The sequence below is a fragment of the Pteronotus mesoamericanus genome, unplaced genomic scaffold (genome assembly GCF_021234165.1).
Source record: "Pteronotus mesoamericanus isolate MK-2021 breed Mesoamerican mustached bat unplaced genomic scaffold, CSHL_Meso_final contig_32, whole genome shotgun sequence".
NCBI lineage: Eukaryota > Metazoa > Chordata > Mammalia > Chiroptera > Mormoopidae > Pteronotus > Pteronotus mesoamericanus.
This window is the reverse complement of record NW_026555134.1, coordinates 7303128-7324473: the sequence shown is the minus strand read 5'-3', so window position 1 is coordinate 7324473 and position 21346 is coordinate 7303128. Positions and strand designations below refer to the sequence as shown.

At 34.2% G+C, this 21346-nt stretch overlaps 1 protein-coding gene across 1 annotated transcript in view; it reads right to left on the bottom strand.

Annotated features, from left to right (window-relative positions):
* Positions 1-21346, bottom strand: part of NEK1 (NIMA related kinase 1) — a 96540-nt gene that overhangs the window by 37833 nt on the left and 37361 nt on the right. Inside the window, exons 12-19 of the mRNA XM_054576064.1 lie at positions 21050-21109; positions 20760-20819; positions 20619-20666; positions 20376-20450; positions 15283-15446; positions 11684-11786; positions 1223-1306; positions 721-804 (exon numbers count right to left, since the gene is read on the bottom strand). Coding sequence (XP_054432039.1) covers positions 721-804; positions 1223-1306; positions 11684-11786; positions 15283-15446; positions 20376-20450; positions 20619-20666; positions 20760-20819; positions 21050-21109 — 678 coding nt within the window. The remainder of the gene's footprint in view (positions 1-720; positions 805-1222; positions 1307-11683; positions 11787-15282; positions 15447-20375; positions 20451-20618; positions 20667-20759; positions 20820-21049; positions 21110-21346) is intronic.

The window sequence follows — 21346 nt, the reverse complement described above, 5'->3', positions numbered from 1 at the left end:
AAACATATCCTTGGGTGAGGATTAAAATTAAAAAAAAGGAAAGAAAAGAAAATTTGCCACTTTACATGTCAATGTGTACTACTTATATTTTCCTCATAGAATTCCTCTGGAACAAATAAACGGTCTTATCAATTTTAAATAAGATTTACATTATTCTCATGTATAGTTTTCTGGTCTTTCACTCTCAATCAGATTTTGTTTTGTGTTAGTGGCACAGTGTTTTAATCTTAATCTATTATAATGTCATTCAATCACTGTCTTAAAAATTCATTTTTACCCTACAGGAAGGTATCTCTTAAACTCTAAGGCAAAGGTCCCAGGCTGATGTGCTGACCCTGTCCCCATAGCGCCCCCCCCCCCCTTTATTTCTGATTTCCCAGTGAGCTAAGGCAGCCCAGCCTAGACTCTCCTGTTGCTTCTCCTAAATGGTAAGCCCTTCCTTGTTTCATTGTCTCCACCTTTAATAAATGCATCCTCATTGTCATCTGGACTCATCAAATCTTTTCACATGAAGTCAAGAACCCACACTCTACGGCTGCCCCTAGGCAGACCCACTCAGGGCCAGACTCCTTACCTGGTAACAATGTGAAGACCAAAGGTGATATGTGAGAATGTTTTGTAAGTGGTGAAATGCTTTACAAGTGGAATGTATTTTATATGCTTTATAAAAAAATAAATGCATAAATTTAACAAAAAATTTTTGATTTTTATTCAACCTGCCTTTTCTCCACGAAGTTTGGCTCTAATCTGTTGGCGCTCATTGAAATTCTGCAATCTTATTTGTCTCAGCCTTGCAAGATAAACCTACAAGGAGAAAAAACACAACATTTTAATTTAAAAGAAAGATCACCAACATTTTAATTGTTAAATTATTTTTATATTAAAGAAAAGGGTTAATTGAATATAAGAAATAAAAGCTTTCAAATTTGGTTAATGGAAATATAATATTAGCTTTCAGGTTTTTAATTTAGATCAACTTATTTCTGAAAAGAAATATACAAATTTTTAATTTTATCAAAAGAAAAGAAATTGAACTCAATACTGAATAACAGTTATGGGGCAAAATTATGACACAGTGTATCAGTCAAAAAAATATTAACAGGTCCCTATAGACCTACAAAATCCTCAAGTAATTGTTAAGCATTTAAACCATGCAGGAAAGGAAGGCAAAAAACTCAAAAATGGCTGTGTGACAGAGGTAGCGAACATGCGGGAAGCATACCTCTTCCTCTTTGTTTCTTGGCTTCCCTCCTCTTGAAGAGCTGGACCTGCCTCCATACATAGCTGCCAGGTTTTGCAGGATTCCCTGTTCATCATTTAATGTACTAAGTTTAAAGAACAACTAAGGCTACATCAGCATCTTACCTAGGAATATCCAGGTGCCACTTTATTTCTTTTGGCTAAATCTGATCATTTATTTCTGGCTGATAAACTGATAACAAATCCTGGCAATTTCCTGTATCAATTTAACCAACATATTCAGTGACAACAGAAGGAAGCAATTAAACCTCACATATGATTATTCGAAACAGAGATCAGCTATGTTTTTATTAGCTGCTTTGGAGGTTAGCTAATCCCCAAATCAAACTTTTCCTCTACAAAGGGCCAATCATTTCTACATGTTTGCTGACATCCTAAATACACAATCACAATATAAAATATTTGAGCTTAAACTCTTTGCATTTAGGCATGACCTATTACTTACTATACTATAAATGATCACATTCAATCACAAACTGATTCATTCCTTAACACTGTTTATCATAAACATGAAAATTATCTTATTAGAATTATTTTTCAATATTAGATTGTTGATCTATTTTCTCTTCCTTTAGCACATAACTATGCTTCATGTTCCTCCTAATTAAAAAAATCTTCAGTCCCACTTCCCCATCTAATATCTTTTTATCAACTTGTTGAAAGTGTACTTTTTATACTCATTACCTCCATCTTCCTGCTTGCCATTTATTTTTTTAAACCACTACAATTCATTTGCTGATCACACTATGACTCTGAAAATTTTCTAAGGTTACCAATGACTTATAGCTCACAATTCAAATGGACCTTTTGAGCAAATTTTGCAATTAACATTTCCACTGGAAATTAGTTTGGACTAAATCTACTTAATTTACATAGGTATTTTTTTCTCTCATAAAAATCATGCATGTCCACTATCGAAAATTTATAAAGAAAATGTAAATCATTCATAATTCTACCATCCTGAGGGACAAAGTTTAAGAATATTATCTTCTATGCACATGTATGAATATATCTAACATTTATTTTTATAAAATGGAAATTTTACTATATTCTGATTTTTTCACTTAATATTAATAATATTAATATTCTGAGTCTCTTTCTACATTCAATATCCTTAAAAATACTATTCTTGCCCAGTCGGTTGGGCCTCCCCCTGCAAAGTGAAGAGTCACCAGTTCGGTTTGGGGAGAGGGCGCAAGCCTGGTTGCGCGTTCGGTCCCTGATAGGGGTGTGTGAGAGGCAGCCATTAGTGTTTCTCTCGCACATCGATGATGCTCTCCCTCTTTTTCCCCCACTTCCCCGCTCTCTAAAAATAAATTTAAAAAATCTTTATAAAAACATTACTCTCTTCACTGAATATATAATGTTCAAAATATTCCACTAAATAATGAACTACAATTTACACATTAAGAAAAAACTCTTCTCTCTGTTTTTAAAACAACACTATCTCCTGAGATCTTCCAAGCTTCATTATTTTTTACAGGATTTTCTCTTTCTTGGCTCACCGATGTCAACATTTTCTAGAGATTCGTTCTCTGGTCCTCCTTTTCTCCTCATTCCTTAACCATATGTTGCCAATTCCCAGATCTGAACCAAGCTCATAGCCCTTATCTCTTGAACTTCTGTGTATATACAACTGACATCCAGACAACTCCTCTCTTATGTAGTAAAGCTTCCTCAAATCATTTATAGACTTGACTTCATCATTCTTTTTACTACATGATCTTATTCCTACTTCAGTTATTGATCACAACCAGGCACACTAGTCAGAAAGCCCGGAGTTACCTTTCTCTCCCTCTCTTATCTGCCAAATACAAATGACTACCAAATTATTAATTCTACCTCCTACTGACTCCATAGTTTATCCCTAGTTTCTGCATTAGCTCAGGCTCTCTTCTTTTAACTCTTCAATTTCCAAAAGAGCTTCCTAACTTACCATCATACCTCTGGTCTCCCAGTCTCCCAGTCTACTCTCTACAAGAAGTCAGGGTAAACTAGCCCATATTCTCTTTCACACTGAGCCCCACATAAATCCTATAATGGTTCCATTATATTCAGAATACATTCCACATTCTGTTGAATGGTAGATAAAGCTTCTCCTGTCTCATCTCTGCCACTGCTCAATCATAATGCCTACATTCTAGCCATGACAACTGCTTGTAGTTGTGGAATAGGCCATGATCTCCTCATCTTAAAATGGCTAACTCACCTTCCAAAAGGCAAACCGAATGTCTCACCTCTAGAAAGCCTTGCCCACGCCTTCTTTAGTGACTTAGGTGTGACCTACCATACCATTTTTTATATATACGTCCTGCAGTAGCACTCATTAGTGTGGTAGAGGGGCAGCATATTATGATAGTTATAACACGGACTATGACAGGCTGTGAAATCTGACAGTTCATGTATTGGTCAATGTACCTAACCCCTGCTGACCTTCAGCAAAATTACTTAAACTTGCTGTAGGATTGGCATAACAATACCACCTACTTCATGCATATCCCAGAACAAAAAGTATTATCCTATGAGCGTGTTCTGCCTTTCTCCTCATCCAGCCTAAAGAAAGGCTTCTGCCCACTCAGTTTCTTCCGCTCTTCAAGATCTTGGCGGTTACTTGAGCTTTGCAGATGTAGGTCAGAGATGGGGGGAGGTGAGGGAAAACAAGGAATAGGCAGTACTGGGCAAAGATGTGAGGTGAACTCTGAAAAGATGTATGGGAATATCTACAGAGTTACAGGAGAGTGGGTGGCAAACTGAATATTGCTATTGCTTACATTTTTCCTTCATGGTATTTGAAAAATACAAGTAAAAATAATCTGAGTTACTTTGAAGTAATCTTTTAAAAATTTTAGTGTGAAATATTAAAGGTGGAAAGTACAGGGGTGTTCTGTGCATCTTTTATCTAGCCTCTCCCAATTTTGTCATCTTGCATAACTATAGTACACTGTCAAAACCAGGGAACTAGCAATGGCAGAAACCACCGAGGCTGACTTCACCAGCTGTACATGCACACATTTTGTGTATCTGTATCAGTGCAATTTTATCACATGTACAGCTTTATGTAACCAACACCACAACCTAGATACTTAACTGTACCATCACTATAACACTTCATAGCCATAGTCACTGCTCCTATCCATGACACCCACCAACTATTTATCTGTTCTCCATCTCTGTATCTCCATCTCTTTTTATAGCATCTTGAGGTAGGAACTTAAGAGTACTGATTTGAGACTTTTCTTCTTTTCTAATGTATACATTTAATGCTATAAATTTCCCTCACAGCAGTGCTTTATCTGCATCTCACAAATTTTGATATGTAATGTGTCTATTGCTACTCTGTTCTATGTATTTTTAAGTTTCCTTTTAAATGCCCTCTTTGACCCTGTATTATTTAGAAGTGTATTGTTTAATTTTCAAACGTTTGTAAGTTTTTTGTCATCTATTATTGATTTCTAGTTTAATTCCATTATGTTCAGATAATATACTGTGTAATTTTGAGTCTTCTGAATTTGTTAAGGTTTCTTTTATGATCTGGCTTATGGTGGACCTTAAAGTTCCATGGGCAACTGGGAAAAAAATGGATATTCTGCTGTGGTGAAATAGAATGTTCTGCAAGTGTTAATTAGTTCTTGGTGGCTTGTGGTGGTGTTTAACTATTCTATATCCTTGATGACTTCTGTTTAGCAGTTCTGACCATTGCTGAGAGTGGAGTATTCAAGTCCCCAGTGATACTGTGGATTTGTTTATTTCTCACTTTAGCTCTATTTGTTTCTGCTTTATGTATTTTGAAATTCGGTTGTTTGGTTATACCCATTTAGAATTGCAGTAACTTCTTACTGGACTGATTCTTCTATTTTTATGTGATATCTGTTTTTATCTCTTTGCGTTTAGTAATTTTATTTGCTATGTTAACAACAAATTCTTTTTAGTTTACTTTGTTTGAGAATGTCTTCCTTTCCCCTTCATTCTTGAAGGACAGTTTCATCAGATATGGGATTCAGGACAGTCCTTTTCTTTCAATACTTGAAAAATGCTATGCCATTTCCTCCTGGACTCCACGGCTTCAGATAAGAAACATGTTGTCTTTTATGGGTAATGTGTCACTTCTCTCAGTTATTTTAAGATGTTTTCTATGTCTTTTACTTTCAGGTGTTTAATAATATTTCTTGGTAAAAATTTAATTTTATCCTACTTGGGGATTTGCTCAGATTCTTCAATCTGTAGATATATGTCCTTCACAAAATGTGGAACATTTTCAGCTGTTATCTCTGAGTACTTTTTTCAGTCCAACCCTCCTTCTCTTGTGCTTGGGCTCCAATAATACAAATATTAAATCTTTTGTTATTATCCAACAGATCTGTAAGACTCTCATAAATTCTTTTAGCCTTTTTTTTTTTAAATCTCTGTTGTTCACACTGCGTCAATTCAATTCATCTGTCCTGCACAGTGCTTCTATCTTCTCTCATCACCGCTACTAACACCATATCAAGTGAATTTTTAATTTTGGTTATTATATTTTCCAATGATATAATATCCATCTTTTTTTTTTATAACTTCTACTTTACTGAAATTTTCCTTTTTTCTTCCATTCATTCAAGAGAATTTTTAATTGCTTGTTGAAGCAGCTTTGAAATCTTTGCCAGGTAATTCCAGTATCTGCTTCATCTGGTACTAGTAGTGTCAGCTCAATGTCCTTCCTCCTTTATGTCATGGTTTTCCTGGTTCTTGATATGACAAGTTTTTTTTTTCTTGTATCCTGCATATTTCAGTTATTGTGTTAAAAGGCTCTTGATCCTATTGATATCTTCTATTTTGGCAAGCAGTGACCCCATTTAAGTTTAGCATTTATGTTCCAGCCTACTGTTGTGGGCTTTAGTTCCAATGACAGTTTGGTTTTCTGAACTCCTATAATGCCATTGTAGTCTGCTTTGTTGTTCTGGTGCTTACGGAAGTCTTGCTCAATCCCTCCCGATACCATTTGGGAAGATGGGAGTTGCTTCAGTGGGCCACTTGCTGTTACTGGAAGATCTCCAGAGGCGGGGAGAGGCAGACAGATGGCGCTGGGCCTGGTCTCCTGGGTCACTAGGTGAATAGTACAGAAAAATAGCTGTGGTGACAGCTGTTGTGGGGTAGATGGAATCATCTGCTAGTGCCCGAGTGGCATCGGGATGGTCAAGGGTATTTTGTTGCCAGTGATGGGCCACCGGCCCGTGCTCCACTTGTGAAGTGGGGTTGGGCCAGCCTGAGGCTGCACTGTTGCCCACAGCATAAACTACTCACAAGAATCCTGCTGTAGCAGGTACTGGGAGTTGTCTTTTCCAGTATTTTGGTGAGTGAGAGGTCTTTCTTGTTTCTTTTTCCCTCTGTGTTTATGGTGGATCTGGGTTGCAGGCATGTCCAACACCTAGTCCAGAACATATGGGGATGACACTACATTGTTATTCCTCAAATCCTGAAGTCTTTAACCAGTTTCACCTTCTTTCCAGCATTTAGAATCCTATTATTATGGTGTGTTAAGTAATTTCCAGAGTATTTAACTGTATTTAGAGAGGAGGAGCAGGGAAAAGTGAGTCTATGCCATATTATTCTCAAACTGTGCAGAAGCTACTTTTTAGTAGCTAGGGTGTTTGCACTGCAATATACTCTATGATATGACCAGTACACAAAAGTTCAACAAAATTACATTTTGCATTGTTGTAAAAACTAAAGAGAATGTTATGGGTTGAATTCTGTTCCCCCCAAATTCATATGTTGCAATCCTATCCCTAGTACCTCAGAGTTTGACCTTATTTGGAGATAGGATCTTCATCAAGTTAAAATGCGATCATTAGGGCAGACCCTAATCCAGTATGATTGGTATACTTATAAAAAGGAGATATTTGGAGATAAACACATACAGGAAAAACAGCATGTGAAATTAAGGCAGAGATGAGGGGTGGTAATTCTACATATCAAGGAATGCTAAAGATTGCCAGACTACCACCAGGAGACAGGGAAGAGGCAGGGGGTAGATTATTCCTCACAGCCCTTAGGAGAAGTCAGTGCTGACAACATGTTCTCAGAGTTCTACCCTCTAGGACTCTGATAATAAATTTTTGCTGTTACAGCCATTCAGTCTGGGTATTTTGTTACAGTAGCTCTAGTATACCAATATCATAAATAATGCATACAAATTGCTTAATATCTGACATAGTAAGCTTCCAATAAACAGTGGCTGTTACTTGTTTGTCTATCTCTTTTATTCCTTATCTTAAATTCTCTTTCTGACACAAAACCTAATATATTATAGACAATAAATGTTTGTGTAATACTAAATAAATGTATGAAAGAATAAAATATTTAACCTAACTGGACATTTTAAAGGCATTTTTCCATTAGCATAATACACAATGATTTAAGATGAGTTAAGAATGTAACATATTTCAAGGGAAACATTACTCTATTACTTTTTATAAAATTCAGAAGTTTTTCTGTTAAGTTATTCAACAGAAAAAAATAGATAACCAAGAAAAATCCTTGTACAGGTGTATTAAGAAAAATATACAAGAATATTCAAAGCAGAACTGGAACCAACCTACTGTCAGGGGAGTTAATAATTGTGACATATTCATTAATGGAATATTATACTGCTATATTCAACTACATGAAAATCTTAGAAAAATAATGTTGAATGAAAAAAAGCAGGTCTAATCTATATACGGTATATTTTTACAATGCTCAAAATAAGCAAAACAGAAAAATACATTATTTATATACGTATGCATAAGTGGAAAAAGTATTTTAAAAAGTCCATAGGAATGATAAATCAAAAATTTTATTTAACATATTTATAAAAATAAAACCTAACAAGCGAATAATATATCATCTTTCACTGTTATATTTTTCACATTTTAATATATCTGAAATGGGTGCATTAATTATTAAGCTAATGCCATCTTATAAACTGTTAATATTGGCCATGCAGCAGTTACAACACAGATGTTACTGCCTGAGTAATTTATGATCTCTTTGTTAGTTTTTTCTTTCTTGGTATCATAACCAGACAACACCTCAAAGCTTAATTTAAAAAAAAATCACATAAGCCCTTTAACAGCAGAGTTTTCCCTTGTTGGGTGCAGAAGTGACAGCTAGGAGTTCGAAACATGAGAGGTGTTTGATGCAGGAAAAAGGACATTTGATGCAGAGGATCCAACCTGTCTAGTAGAAGTTCTTTTAAGGAGCAAAAGGAAAAGAAGCAATATTTGAAGAAATATTAATTGCGAATATCCCAGAACTGAAGATAAGTACTCAGACTGAAAACATCCAACTGAATCTGAGTTACGTTAATGAAAAAAACAATTAAGAAACATTCAAGTGAAATTCTAGGATATCAAGAATAGCCAAGGAGTCCTAAAAGCTATGAGACAGGACTCATAGTTCAGGGATTTTAAAAAATCCCTTAAAAAGGAACAGGAATCAGAATACAATTACATGTCTCATTAGCAATAATGAAGGGAAGATGATAAGCAGTATCTTCAAAGTGGAATGGAAAAGAATTTCAAAGTTAGATTTCATTATCCAACCACATTATTATTCAAGACTTTCAACTGCAACCATGATCAGATCTACCCACCTGCCTTGAATGACTAAAAGTCTGGAAAAAAATAAATGAAGCAATGGCTTATCAAACACTGGACAACAGGCAGCACAGGACAGTGATCCCTGAGAGAAAGAAACAAGTGAGGTAAGCCCAATAACTGTCCAATTCTTTGCCTGGCAGAGTTCCTGGGCTGCAGCACAGGTCCCCAGACAGAGCTTTGCAGTTTCCCTGAGTTAAGGAAACAACAGTCAGGGCTTGGGAAGTTGGAGATCACTAAAACTTGCAGGATGGAGAACCAAAGAACAGACAGCTGCACAGAGAGGAGTACTAGACATGTGTTCAGGGCTTCCACTGAATCTCCTGCTGAGTGACAATTAGTATAATGTCAGTAAAACCTCAAGGCTCACTTAGGGCTGGGAGTATTTCATTCTTTCAACCGCCAGAGTGGAAAGACCTCCAAATCACAGGGAATTGAGTGCTCAGGAATACTGCTTCAGCAATGTGCCCAGTTAGTTCTAGACTGATGTCTGTTCTGAACCTGCCTAGCAAAGCTTAGATGCTACCCTTGAAAGGCTTAAACCATTTCCAGGTGATTTAATTGCATACCAGGATGAAACACAACATATTTAAATTATTTTTAAAAAAAAAGATAAAATACACAATGCCTTGTATCCAATCACAAATTACCAGATATATAAAGAAGCAGGAAAAGATGACCCCACTGAGGAGAAAAATCAATCAACAAACACAAACTTAGAAATAATAAAGATAACAGAATTAATGGGCAAGGTCATTAAAACAGTTATCATAATAACATTTCATATGCTCAAGAAAGTAGAAAAATCAAATATTCTTTTTTTTAAAAAAAGATTTTACTTATTTATTTTTAGAGAGAGGGGGAAGGTAGGGAGAAAGAGAGGGAGAGAGAGACATCAATGTATGGTTACCTCTCATGGCCCCTTCTGGGGATCTGGCCCACAACCCAAGCATGTGCCCTGATTGGGAATCAAACCTGCAACCCTTTGCTTTGCAGGTCAGTGCTCAATCCACTAAGCTACACCAGCCAGGGCGAGGAAAGCATAAATATGCCAAAGAGAGACATGAAAAATATAAAAATTAACTAAATAAACTTTAAGACATAAAAAATTGAGTACCAGATAAAAATATATAGTATCTAGATGGGATTAATAAGAGATTACACAAAGTAGAAGAAAAATTAATGCACTACAGATACAGTAATAGAAGCTCTCCAAAATGAAACTCAGAAAAGAGTGAAAACAAATGAATAGATCAGTCAGCTGTTGAGAGAGCATCACATGGTCTAATATATGGGTACTGAGCATACTAGGGAAAAAAAAAGGAGAACAGAAAAAAATTTTGAAGAAATAATGGCTGAAAATTTTCCAAATTTGATAAAAATTATAAATCTACAGATCCAAGAAGCTCAACGAACCCCAACAAAATAAACATTAAGGAGTACAACAAGCATACAGCATAATCAAATCACTTCCAGTGATAAAGAACGTTAAAAGCCCTCAGAGAAAAACAAATTACATACAGAGAAAAGAGGTAAGAATGACAGCAGACTTCTCGTCAGAAACAGACATGCCAGGAAATAAGTGGAGAGATATTTTTAAAGTACTGAAAGAAAAAAATCTTTCAACCCATAATACCATAGCCAACAAAAATATTTATCAAAAAAGGCAGCAAAATACTTTTTCAGACACACAAATGCAGAACAAATTCACCAGCAAGGTCACTGCTATAAATTATCATATAATTTATATGATAAATTAAGACATTTCCCAACATTCTTGGAAAGTTTTTCTCCAAAAGAACTACCAGAAGACATTCTCCAGCATGAAGAAAAATAAACTGAAGGAAAAATAGTAGGATAGAAGGAACAATACTAAGGAAAGAAATCTATAAATCTTGATAATTCTAATAAATGTTTTAAAATATTTTAAATTAAAATCTGTAGCTAAAATTCCAGATGCTATTAATCTGAGAGGTATGAGGCAAGGGAAAATGCTGGACATTCCCTTCTACTGTCTACAGTAAGCATACAAATACAGATCAATTTCAAATATTAGAGAAACATAAACTATTGTGTGTTAAAAATATTAAGGGTAACCATTAAAAAAATTAGCTTTCTATGATATAGCTCTCCCCCAAAACTCCTAAATTGAAATGACTGCATTAACTCAAAAAGATACTACTCATAAACTTACAGTAGATTTAAGTCTAATCAAAATATGTTACCATATAATAGACCTGTTTCCTACATGAGCGTGATGCTGCATGGGGTGCTGAGCTGAAAGGAACAATCATCGGCTGTTCTGTGGACAAAAGGTCTAAAGGCATTTGGGTACCTCTGCAAGTCAAAACTGTTAATATACTTTTGTTTCCAATTTGCTTTTGAGTAAATGTGTTAGTACACATATTTCTTTCCCATTTTTCTTTATATTCTCTGCCATTAAAAAGTATTTAAAACCAAAAGCATATGGGGAAATATAATGAGCAAAAATGTAAGAATGAATTTATTCGATATAAATATATATAGATATATATATTGCTATACCTACTTCAACTCTTTTAATAGTAAAGATACAGCTATGAACTTACTCCCAATTAACCAAACCAACAACAGAATTTTACTCTTGGCATAAAAGATACAGCAGAAGAGGAGTTAAACAAGTTAAGATATATCACAACTTTACACTCTCAAAGGTTTAGAGTAAATGTTTGTAAGAGATTACAGTTCTTTTCATTTATACCTACCTTATACCAGACCTTCACTTTGGATATTAATACATTCAAAACGTCAAAAGAAAAAAATCCTACCATATGTCCTTCGGCACGAGCTTTATTCTGCCTTGCTTCCCGTTTTCGCTGTAGGAACTCTTCCACTTGCTTGGCTCTTTCCATAGGTAGCTGCCCCCTTTGCCTGAGTAATGAAAGCAAATTGCAAAGTCAGAAATTCTGAACATTGAATAGTCCATAAAGTTAAAAATTATTCCACATATTTTCTTCACTACAGAATATGAAGAAAGGCTGATATGAAATAAAACCTTCCTCTGTAATAAAGAAATACCCATATATATGAAGGACCTATGTTGCATGCAGATGAGATGTACCTTAGTTACACAGTGCATAACAGGACAGGTAGAGGGTAGCACATGTGCACTACAGAGTCATAGACAAATTTCTCTTTCACTGTCCTTAATCTTCAAGCTACCATGACTTGGGTGGAGTTTATTTCCAAATTTGGTGATGTGGAACTAAATTAATATTTAGCTATATAGACATATTTGAGAGTCATAATAAAAGGCTACTATCCAGCTTTAGAGATTAGCTAATCCTAGAAGATTTCAATGATGGAAATTTCATAAGAATCTCTTTTAAATACCATATAAGGTAAATGAACCTTAGGCCATGCTCATCCATAATTCTGTGGTGGAACAGATTTTAAGTTTTTATAGCTTAATTTCATTTCTAAAATATTTTTTAGTTTCAGTTAGTTAACAAAATATGTAAAAGAAATGATCTGAGGCATAAAAATCAGAAGAGTTTAAATCTAGCAGAAGATAAAAAAGGCATTATTGCATGTAATTTCAGAGCATAACTTAGATACGGTCCTAAAGAAGGCTGTAGGAAGTTTGTGTGCTTGAGCAGCCAAAATCCAAGTAGAAGCACAGGCAGTAACTCACTCATCTTTGTTCCTCAACTCTAAAATTAACTATGCTATGAGTTCTATGATTACTGGGGGTTGGGTTGTATTTATTTTTATGTCTCCTATACACAGCATGGTAATAGGCACAATATATATTAGAAGTTCAGTAAGTGTTTGTTATTGATATTTTTTATTTGTAGTCTAGACTCAACATGTTTATGCTTTTTAGTAACTGTCAGAGAAAGATACAAAAATATAATTGGAAAAGATTAAAACAAATAACGGTGCTAATTTTTTCCTAACATATTTATTTTACTTTTTCATTATTTTGATATTCAAGGAATTCACACATTACTTTTTACTATATTTTGGAAATTTCACACAAACTTTTCTTTTTGTTCATTTTTGAAATTGCTACTATACTGCTTTAATTTTACTTCAATACTGATTAAAGAAGGATCTTAGATATATTTTATACAGAGTTCTGAAATAAGCTTTACTTGGAAGCTCTGGACATTCTGTAATTAGGTATTGTCTAAAATAATTTTGTGTCTCTAAGTAGAAGAGACTAAATAAATGTAAGAGTAACTCTGTTAAGATTTGTAGTAGTAGAGCAGACTTTGTTTAAAGCAGTAAAGAATTTGATTTAGATACTAGATACTAACATATGATACAGGCAAGGATATATCCCCAGCAGCTACAGTCCCCTTTATGCAGAGCTGGGCATGAAAACAGCAGACAAACTTTCAGAGGGTATGATGCTCAGACATGTCTACTGCAAAACCCAGGGATATCGAGGGCCAACTGTCTATTTATTTTTAAGAATTCTATGTATAAGTGGACCCATACAATTCAAACCCATGTTGTTCAAGGACCACTGTATATGAAAGTTCATTCAGCACTTGGTACCATGTTTAATTTTTAAAGCTCCCCAAATTTAAAACCAACTAAATCAATAACTTTTTAGCCTGTTCATTGGGAGTATCTCAAGAAGCTGAGAAATCTTTGTAACAGAATGTTTTAAGGAGCTGAACTCTCCAGCTCTAATACTTATTAGCTACCTGACCATGCACAGGTTTTAAATCTCTGTAAGTCCTAATCTCTTCATCTTTATTTTAAAAAGAATATCTAATTCAAAGGGTTGCTGTGATGAATGGATACAACTTGGTATGTAATAAGTGTTCCACAAGTAATATCTATCATTGATAACAATGCCAATGCAACAGAAGAAAATATATACTCTATGTCAGAATAGAGCTAAGCCCACCAAAATTGATACAAATAAAAGAATAAGTGATCTCATAACAAAAAATGGTTTGAAAATTAAAAAATTAAAATATTGAAACTATATCGGATGCTAAAAAAAAAGATTGACTAGAAAGTGTGGTATAGTGGAAGAGGTAACTGAGATACAGAGCTATTTAAGAATATTTGAAACTCAAGTATAAATATATGCAAACATTTCAAGGTTATAATAGGAGATTGATGCAAATGGCCCAATGTAGTCCATTATCTGTCATTTCAACTGTGAAGAAGCAAGAAACATTCTGGAAGATGAACAGTGGAAAGAAGCAAAACATAGTTTTTCCTATTTTTTTTAATTCTCTGCATACTTATTTTAGGAGATGTGAGTAAAATAAAATAAAGACAAACCAATTATATACTATAAAGATCAATAACACAAGAATAAAAGCCACACATAAAATTTGCTTTGCCATCTCATAAAAAACTTACATTTATGTGTGAGTCTGTATGGTCTTCCTTTCTCAAAAATGGAGAATCTACAATTACTTTACACCTCAGGTATATAATTCACAATGTTAATTTATGGTCACCTCTGCTCAACTACCTTTTAATTGTCTTTTCTAATGGTGGGGAAAATAAAAGTTTTAATTATACTCAAAAGTATTCTACTTAAAAAACAAGGATAAAACAATGTACTTAAATTTTCACAAAATGATACTCTGAAAACCAAAATGTTTTATAAAAGAAATGGCAATGTCTAAGAAAACATATGCATACTTAAGAAAAAAGGAATTACGCAAATTAAAACTATTGACTACTACCATATTAAATTAATTCAATGGAAGAAAAGGAAAAATCTGATTAACAGGATCATAAAGAGTCATAAATCAGAGCTGAATGCAAAGAGAAAACAAGCCAAAACAACAAAGAGTGGAGTTCTAAGTGATGAGGAAAAGGAAGAGAAAAAAGGCATGCTTTGTAGTTTTGCATAAAGTATGATTCCATTTAAATATATTCTGATTTATTTAAAGCAAGTGTATGAAGTTATTACAACCATATGTTAGCTCAAAGTTATCACATGTTCCTTTAAATAGTATGTTCAGCCTATAAAAATTAGGCTGAACTGAAGATCTACATGTTTGCCATATGTAATCAAAAACCAAATTTGCACCTGAGAAAATTACTGCATCCAGAAGGCAAAAAATGGTCAATGAAATCAATAGAGAAAATATTCACAAAGTGTAGATACGAAGCTAGACATGACATAAGACAAAATTACACACAAGGATAAGTTTATGAATCATCACAGTCCAACCAGTTTGCATTGGTTTGTTTAGACATGGTCTTCAATTTCTTCAAAGTTTTTCTAATAGCATCAGCATTAGGAAAACAGTGATGACCTGCAGCCCCATTGGGAAACCCTGAATATATTCCAGGTGAAATTTTTGTAGGTAAATATGCACAATGAGTTTTATTGCTTTCTCTAAAGCAAAGCATAAGCAGCTTCTACAGAGCATAGCCATACCTTTCCGAAAGCCTTTGGCCATGCATTTCTCCTTTCCATTTGACTTCATTATTTTCTGCTCTTTGCTGCTGCATTTGATCAAAAATAGCATGATAATGTTCATATTGTCCTCGAGAAGAAAGAGATGATGGAGTCACAGCCCCGCCACCGCCAAAAAGGGCAGCCTAGGAATTAAGCAAACAGCTCTCATATGTCTGTCTTCTAACACCTAGAACATCTGTACTGTCCCCAAAAGAGAAAAATTTCGGCACTGGACTTTAAAAAAGGAGTTATTTAATTTGAAAATATTAATAAACATATATCCTAAAGGAAAATATCTTTCCACTATAAGCATTAACAATCAAATATACTTTGTTACTAACAATGTATAATTTAGTATGACAAACAAAATGTCATTACATTTATGTAAATATGGAAAATCTGGTCTTAACACATTTTGAATCAAGATCCAAGTGAACATTTTATGTGATCTTATTCTATTAAGTTTAAATATGTATAGCTTATAAGTAAAGCAGAGCTTGCTTTTTTAACACTCGAAATTATAATGTAACAAAAATATTTGCACATGATATTTAATATACCCCAAATCCTTCAATTCAACAAGCAATGAAGATATAAACACCACTGAAACATACTCTAGGTATGAATAAAAGAAGCAAAACATCGTATCTATCCTTAAGCAGTTTACAAACAGGTTGGCAAAGCACAAAACTAGAAAAACATTTCATGCCTGTGGCAAATGAATGGTAATAGACACATCTAAAGCAGTCGGTACTGAGCAAATTTACAAAATAGAAAAAAGAAAACTGTCAGAAGTAAAAATCCTTAGAAATAAGAAAAAATAAAAATAAATAAAACACTGGAAAAATATATCAGTCAATCCAGCTTTGAAAGCAAAGTAAAAAAGAGAGATTAAATATGAGCCATGGTATTAAAGCAAAAATAAGCAATGTATGTGTATATGTATTGTATTTGGGTTTTAGTTAGCAGTGGGAGGAATTAATAAGACAATGTTAGGAGGAAGGCTAACGGGGGCGTTAAGCTTGGTCATACGAGGTTAGTATAGCTAACTGCTGTCAAGCCTGGGTGTCTGAGTTCACATAATTCATAAACAACAGAAAGCAACTTTCTAGTAGCAGTAGCACACAAAAACAGTTTTTAAGGAAGTTCAGGAAGTCAAATCATACATGATAAGCAGGAATAAGAGAGAGATCAAGACAGAGGACTAATTAGAAGGCTTGCTGCCCTGACACCAAGCCAGGAGGCCCCAAAATAAAAAGGCAATCAACTGAAAAGTAAATGCTGATTGGAGATCTGGATTCTCTGTGAGAATGACAAAGGATAAAGGCAAAGACATAAGGGTGCAACCCCAGACACCTAAGAACTCAAGCGCATACAAAACTCAGAAAATAGAGAGATCAGAAAAGGGTAAGAGATAAAAAGAAGTAAGTGTTACAAAAGTCATGGTAGAAGAATTTCACTGAGATGAGAAAATCAATAACCTCAAGTGCGCAGGTCAAAGCACTGAAAATAAGACTAACTGCTATAACTAAAGTTCAGTGGTAGTGTTTAGAAAAACCATTTTACTGAAGTGGCAAGATCAGAATCCAGAATATAGACAGTTAAGGAAGAACAGCTTCCAAATGATAACATTTTAAGGGAGAAGTCTGGCTAAGAAAAGATACAAAGAAACACATTAGAATCAAATAAGAGAAATTTCAGAGTATTCAATGAGATAGAATGTGTTAACATCTTGACACAGTAGCTTGCACGCAATATGATAAGAAAGCATAATTTGTAAAAATATCAGCTCAAGATAAACACAGATAACTGATTAAAGGTGCCTGAATAGCAAGAGATGAAAGTTGATAGAAATAGGTAAGGTAATTAGGCAGAAAACTCCATCAAAGGGTTCCTCACACACATCTCCCAAATGTGAATCTCAAGGCAAGAATCAGAATGAGAATTCTGGTCAAAAGTGGTCATGTCTCCTATGAGAGTATTTCCTCTTTAAGTTTAGTATTGTGCTAATATTATCTTAACTTGAATTTAAGTGTTTTAATGTTTTTCTTTAACAAAATTATGTAAACATTGCCAAAGATTCCTACACTTAAAATAATATTTAAAATACTACACTAGAACACTCAAGCCATATGATCTTTTAAAAATCACTTATTCACCAAATATAAGCATAGGCTGATGAATTTTGACAAGTATATGGACTCCTGTAGCCACTACCACAATCAAAAGCATATCCGTCACCCCAGAAAATTTCTTCATGCTCCTTTGAGGTCAACGTCTCTTCACTCCAGCAAATACATAATCTGCTCTGTCATATAAATTAGATTTGCCATTTCTATAATTTCATATAAATGGAATCATGCAATATGTACTCTTGTGTCTGGCTTTTTTCATTCACTATAATGTTTTGACTGTTCCCTGTTGTTGCAGGTAATAATGACCTATTCCTTTATTTTGCTCAATAGTATTCCAATACATTTCAAACAACCCACATGCTCTTACATACTACGATCACAACATGATCAAACTATGTATGTGGAATATTTCTTAATTTTTCTTAAAACACATTCCTAAGAGATAACATCAAAAATGTATAAAGCAAAAAATGTCCCAGATTTTTCAGATACTAAATAATCAAAAACAGTTGGTTATTTACACAGTATATAATGCCTTATTATTTAGAGATATATAATACTAGTATTAATTTTGAAATACTTTCTTTAATATTTAGTTTTTTGTTTCGTCTTTATTTTGGGGATCTCCTTAATTTGATTCACGTTATATTGAGCCTCCAGATCCTTATCAACTATACAGCAATCAAATAGCCTAAGAAGTTAAATATTTCAAATCCTGTGGGGAATAAGTACATAGAATTTGAGTTATGGCAAATAAATTACTTTATTAATGCTAAATAAAAGCATTATAGAATTTATAAAGTGAAGCAGAAATCTGTTAAGTACATAGCATCTAACACTGTTGAAAAGTTGTCTCTATTCGTTACCAAACAATATTGATAAAACTGGACTTTGGGATTAGATACAGCTTCAGATCTCATAGTAAGCTATTTTATATCATTGAAGAAGATAAACACAAAGAGAGAAGAAAAATAATCAAATTCTCAACATTAATCATAGACTTGATATAAAATGCTTGACAATATCTGAGGGCCTATACCTTGTTAAGATTTTACTTTCCAATCAGGTAAGATGTGAAGTTAGTTATTTTAGAATGGGCCAAATTCTGAGTCATTCCTTATCATTCACAAAGTAGTAAGTTGTACTACATAATAAAGTAGATAGCACAATACAAAAGTAACAAAGTAGAATTTTAAAATAAAATTGTATTACTAAAGTCTATGTTAATACAGAATTTTAAAATATGACTATTACTGAATTACTGATATGTGAAAAATAAACTTGTGCATCGCAAGAGACTGAAAAAGAAATCAAGAAAGCCAGAACAGAGCATACATGTCTACATAAAACAGACGAAGCAAACTTTTAGTCACATCATAACTTTTAAAGAAAAGAAACAAGTAAGAATGGCAATTCAACTTGACAAGTTATCTATCCAGCACCTAAATACTGAGTTTAAGGATCACAGGTCAGAGGAATTCACGGTTTAGAGACAGGCTGGCTGACAGTCAATTGGATGATACAAATTAAAATTATAATACAGAGGGACAATAATGTGTTCATTTTTACTGCTTTGTAACAAATGACCAAAAACATAGCACCTTAAAACAATATCCATTTATTATCTCACAGTTTCCTGGCTTAGAAGTCTGCGTACAATTATCTGGGTATCCTGATCGCTATCTCTCCAGGCAGGAGCCAAGGTGTCAGCCAGGGCCGCAATTCTCACCTGAGGCCCAGGTCTTTTTCCAAGCTCACTGGTTCTTGGCAGAATTCATTTCTTTGCAGCTGTCATGGCCAAGGTCACCCTTTTCTTGTTAGTTGTTGGCTAAAGACCACTATCAACTCCTAGAGGCCACCTAACTTCCTTGCCATGTGAATATTTGCTTTTTTCCAGGCCAGCGGAAGCATATCTCTAACTTCCTCCCCCTTCCAGTCTGCCATGAGAAAGTCTTATACAATGTTAATGTAAATTACAGGAGTGACTATCCCATCACCGTTTGCCATAAAATAAAACCTAATTAAGGAGCTGCTATACCACCACATTCACAAGTTCCACAAATACTGAAGGTGAGGGGAAAATATAAGATGTGTACACCAGAGGCCAGGAATTTGGGGGACCATCTTAGATTTCAGCCTACTACAGATATGTAACAGATGCTAAAAAAGCAAAAGGAATGAAATGTAAAGATTGACAGAAAAAGAAAAGAAACAGGAAGTAAACGTAAGAGACCTTGCTAGCCAAGCTCCAGGCACTGTTTTTGAAATTTTTCTTTCTTTTTTTTAATGAAGAATGTAAGGCTCAGAAAACTTAAGTAATTTGCATAAGGTTATATAGTCTGAATCTATCCAAAGAAAATGTTTGAATTAAGAGGTCTAGGTAAATTGTTAGCTACTTAGCTGGTTGTTTACCATTGGAGGTGGAAGTGAGAGGGAGGAGGTAGGGAAGAGTACTATCAAATAAAGAGAAACACAAGTACAAAGACAAAGAGGTTCAGCAGACTACACAAAGTAAGGGAACTGTAAGTGCGGTCTTTGGTTCAGCATAAGGAGCACATATAGTGTGTGGAAGGGAATGGATGGAGGTAGGATTAGAGAGAGTGGCAGGGGCCAGATTAATATGGATCTTCTGAAAACTTAATCTTTGAGGCTATATGAAGCTACAGAAGGACTTGAGGCAAAGGTGCGACATACTGTACTTGATTTTTAAATAGATTCCTCTGGCAGGAATAGTGCATCACATTATTAGTTATCAATACAAGTTATGTATCAAATAAATATATATGCAATAAAACTAAGAATTCATAATAGATGATGAAGAATTCTAGATAAAACATAAATGTACACCAAAAAAGCCAATTCTATATATTTTAAAGAGCAAGGTGAAACTAGAAAAAAAATGGCAGTAGTACATCTATATTGGTATCAAATGCCTACCTTTACTTCACCACCTCCTCCAGCACTTAGCACGTTTCTCCATCCTTGTTCCCTGGCCCTATTTATTCTCTCCAACTTTTGGGAAAAAGAGACAAACAAAACACCATTTCAAGTATTTAATATAAAATACATAAAATATATTTACTAATGAAATGGAAATCAGTGTCTGCCTTTAAAAAAAAAAGTGTATGTGGTAGGGGGAGAATGCGGAACATACCACAGAAAAATGAGTTTTCCTCTTACCCTTTCCTTTTCTTGCCTTTTCATCTGTTCGGCCTTCATTAAACTAATCTGTAATAGTTTTAAAGACACACTTCTTAGGACTCGTAAAACTATTACCATCACAGCTTGGCAAGGAAAGAAAAATAAGAGCAAAAACACTACCTGATCTTTTTGTTTCTTTTCTTTATCAGTAAATTCCGATACCCTCTTTCTTGCTGCTTCCTTAAATAAAAAAAGAACATTTTATCAATCATAATTTCTATTTTTCCTAGTTACATAGGAAACCATTAGTACACCAACTGTAGAGGTATGCCTGGGGAGGTAAAAAAATAAGTTAAAGGTACTTGTTTGAAAGAAATAAGGAGGAAAGGTTTGGAGGTTTTCTATAGCTTTTGCTTTTCTTACAGTTATTTTTGCAAAGCTTTAAAATAAGCAGACAGATGTCTTTATACCTCAAACATTTTCCTCCTTTCTTCTCCAGGATTCACCTTCTTCAATGGAGTTTGATGGGCCTGGACAAAAAGTAAAACTACAAATTAGATAAGGATTTGTTATCTCTATGTGTATCTACATTTGTTTTCTACATTAATATACTTGAAGAACAGAAGCTTTCAAGCTTTTCCTAAAGGTAACCCACAAGAAGAAATATACTTCACATCCACTCTCAAAGTTTCATAAAATAACTACTATGTTCAGTGGGTTGTTACTTTCCATTCCATCACTTAAAAAAATGTTCCTGTTCTTTACCC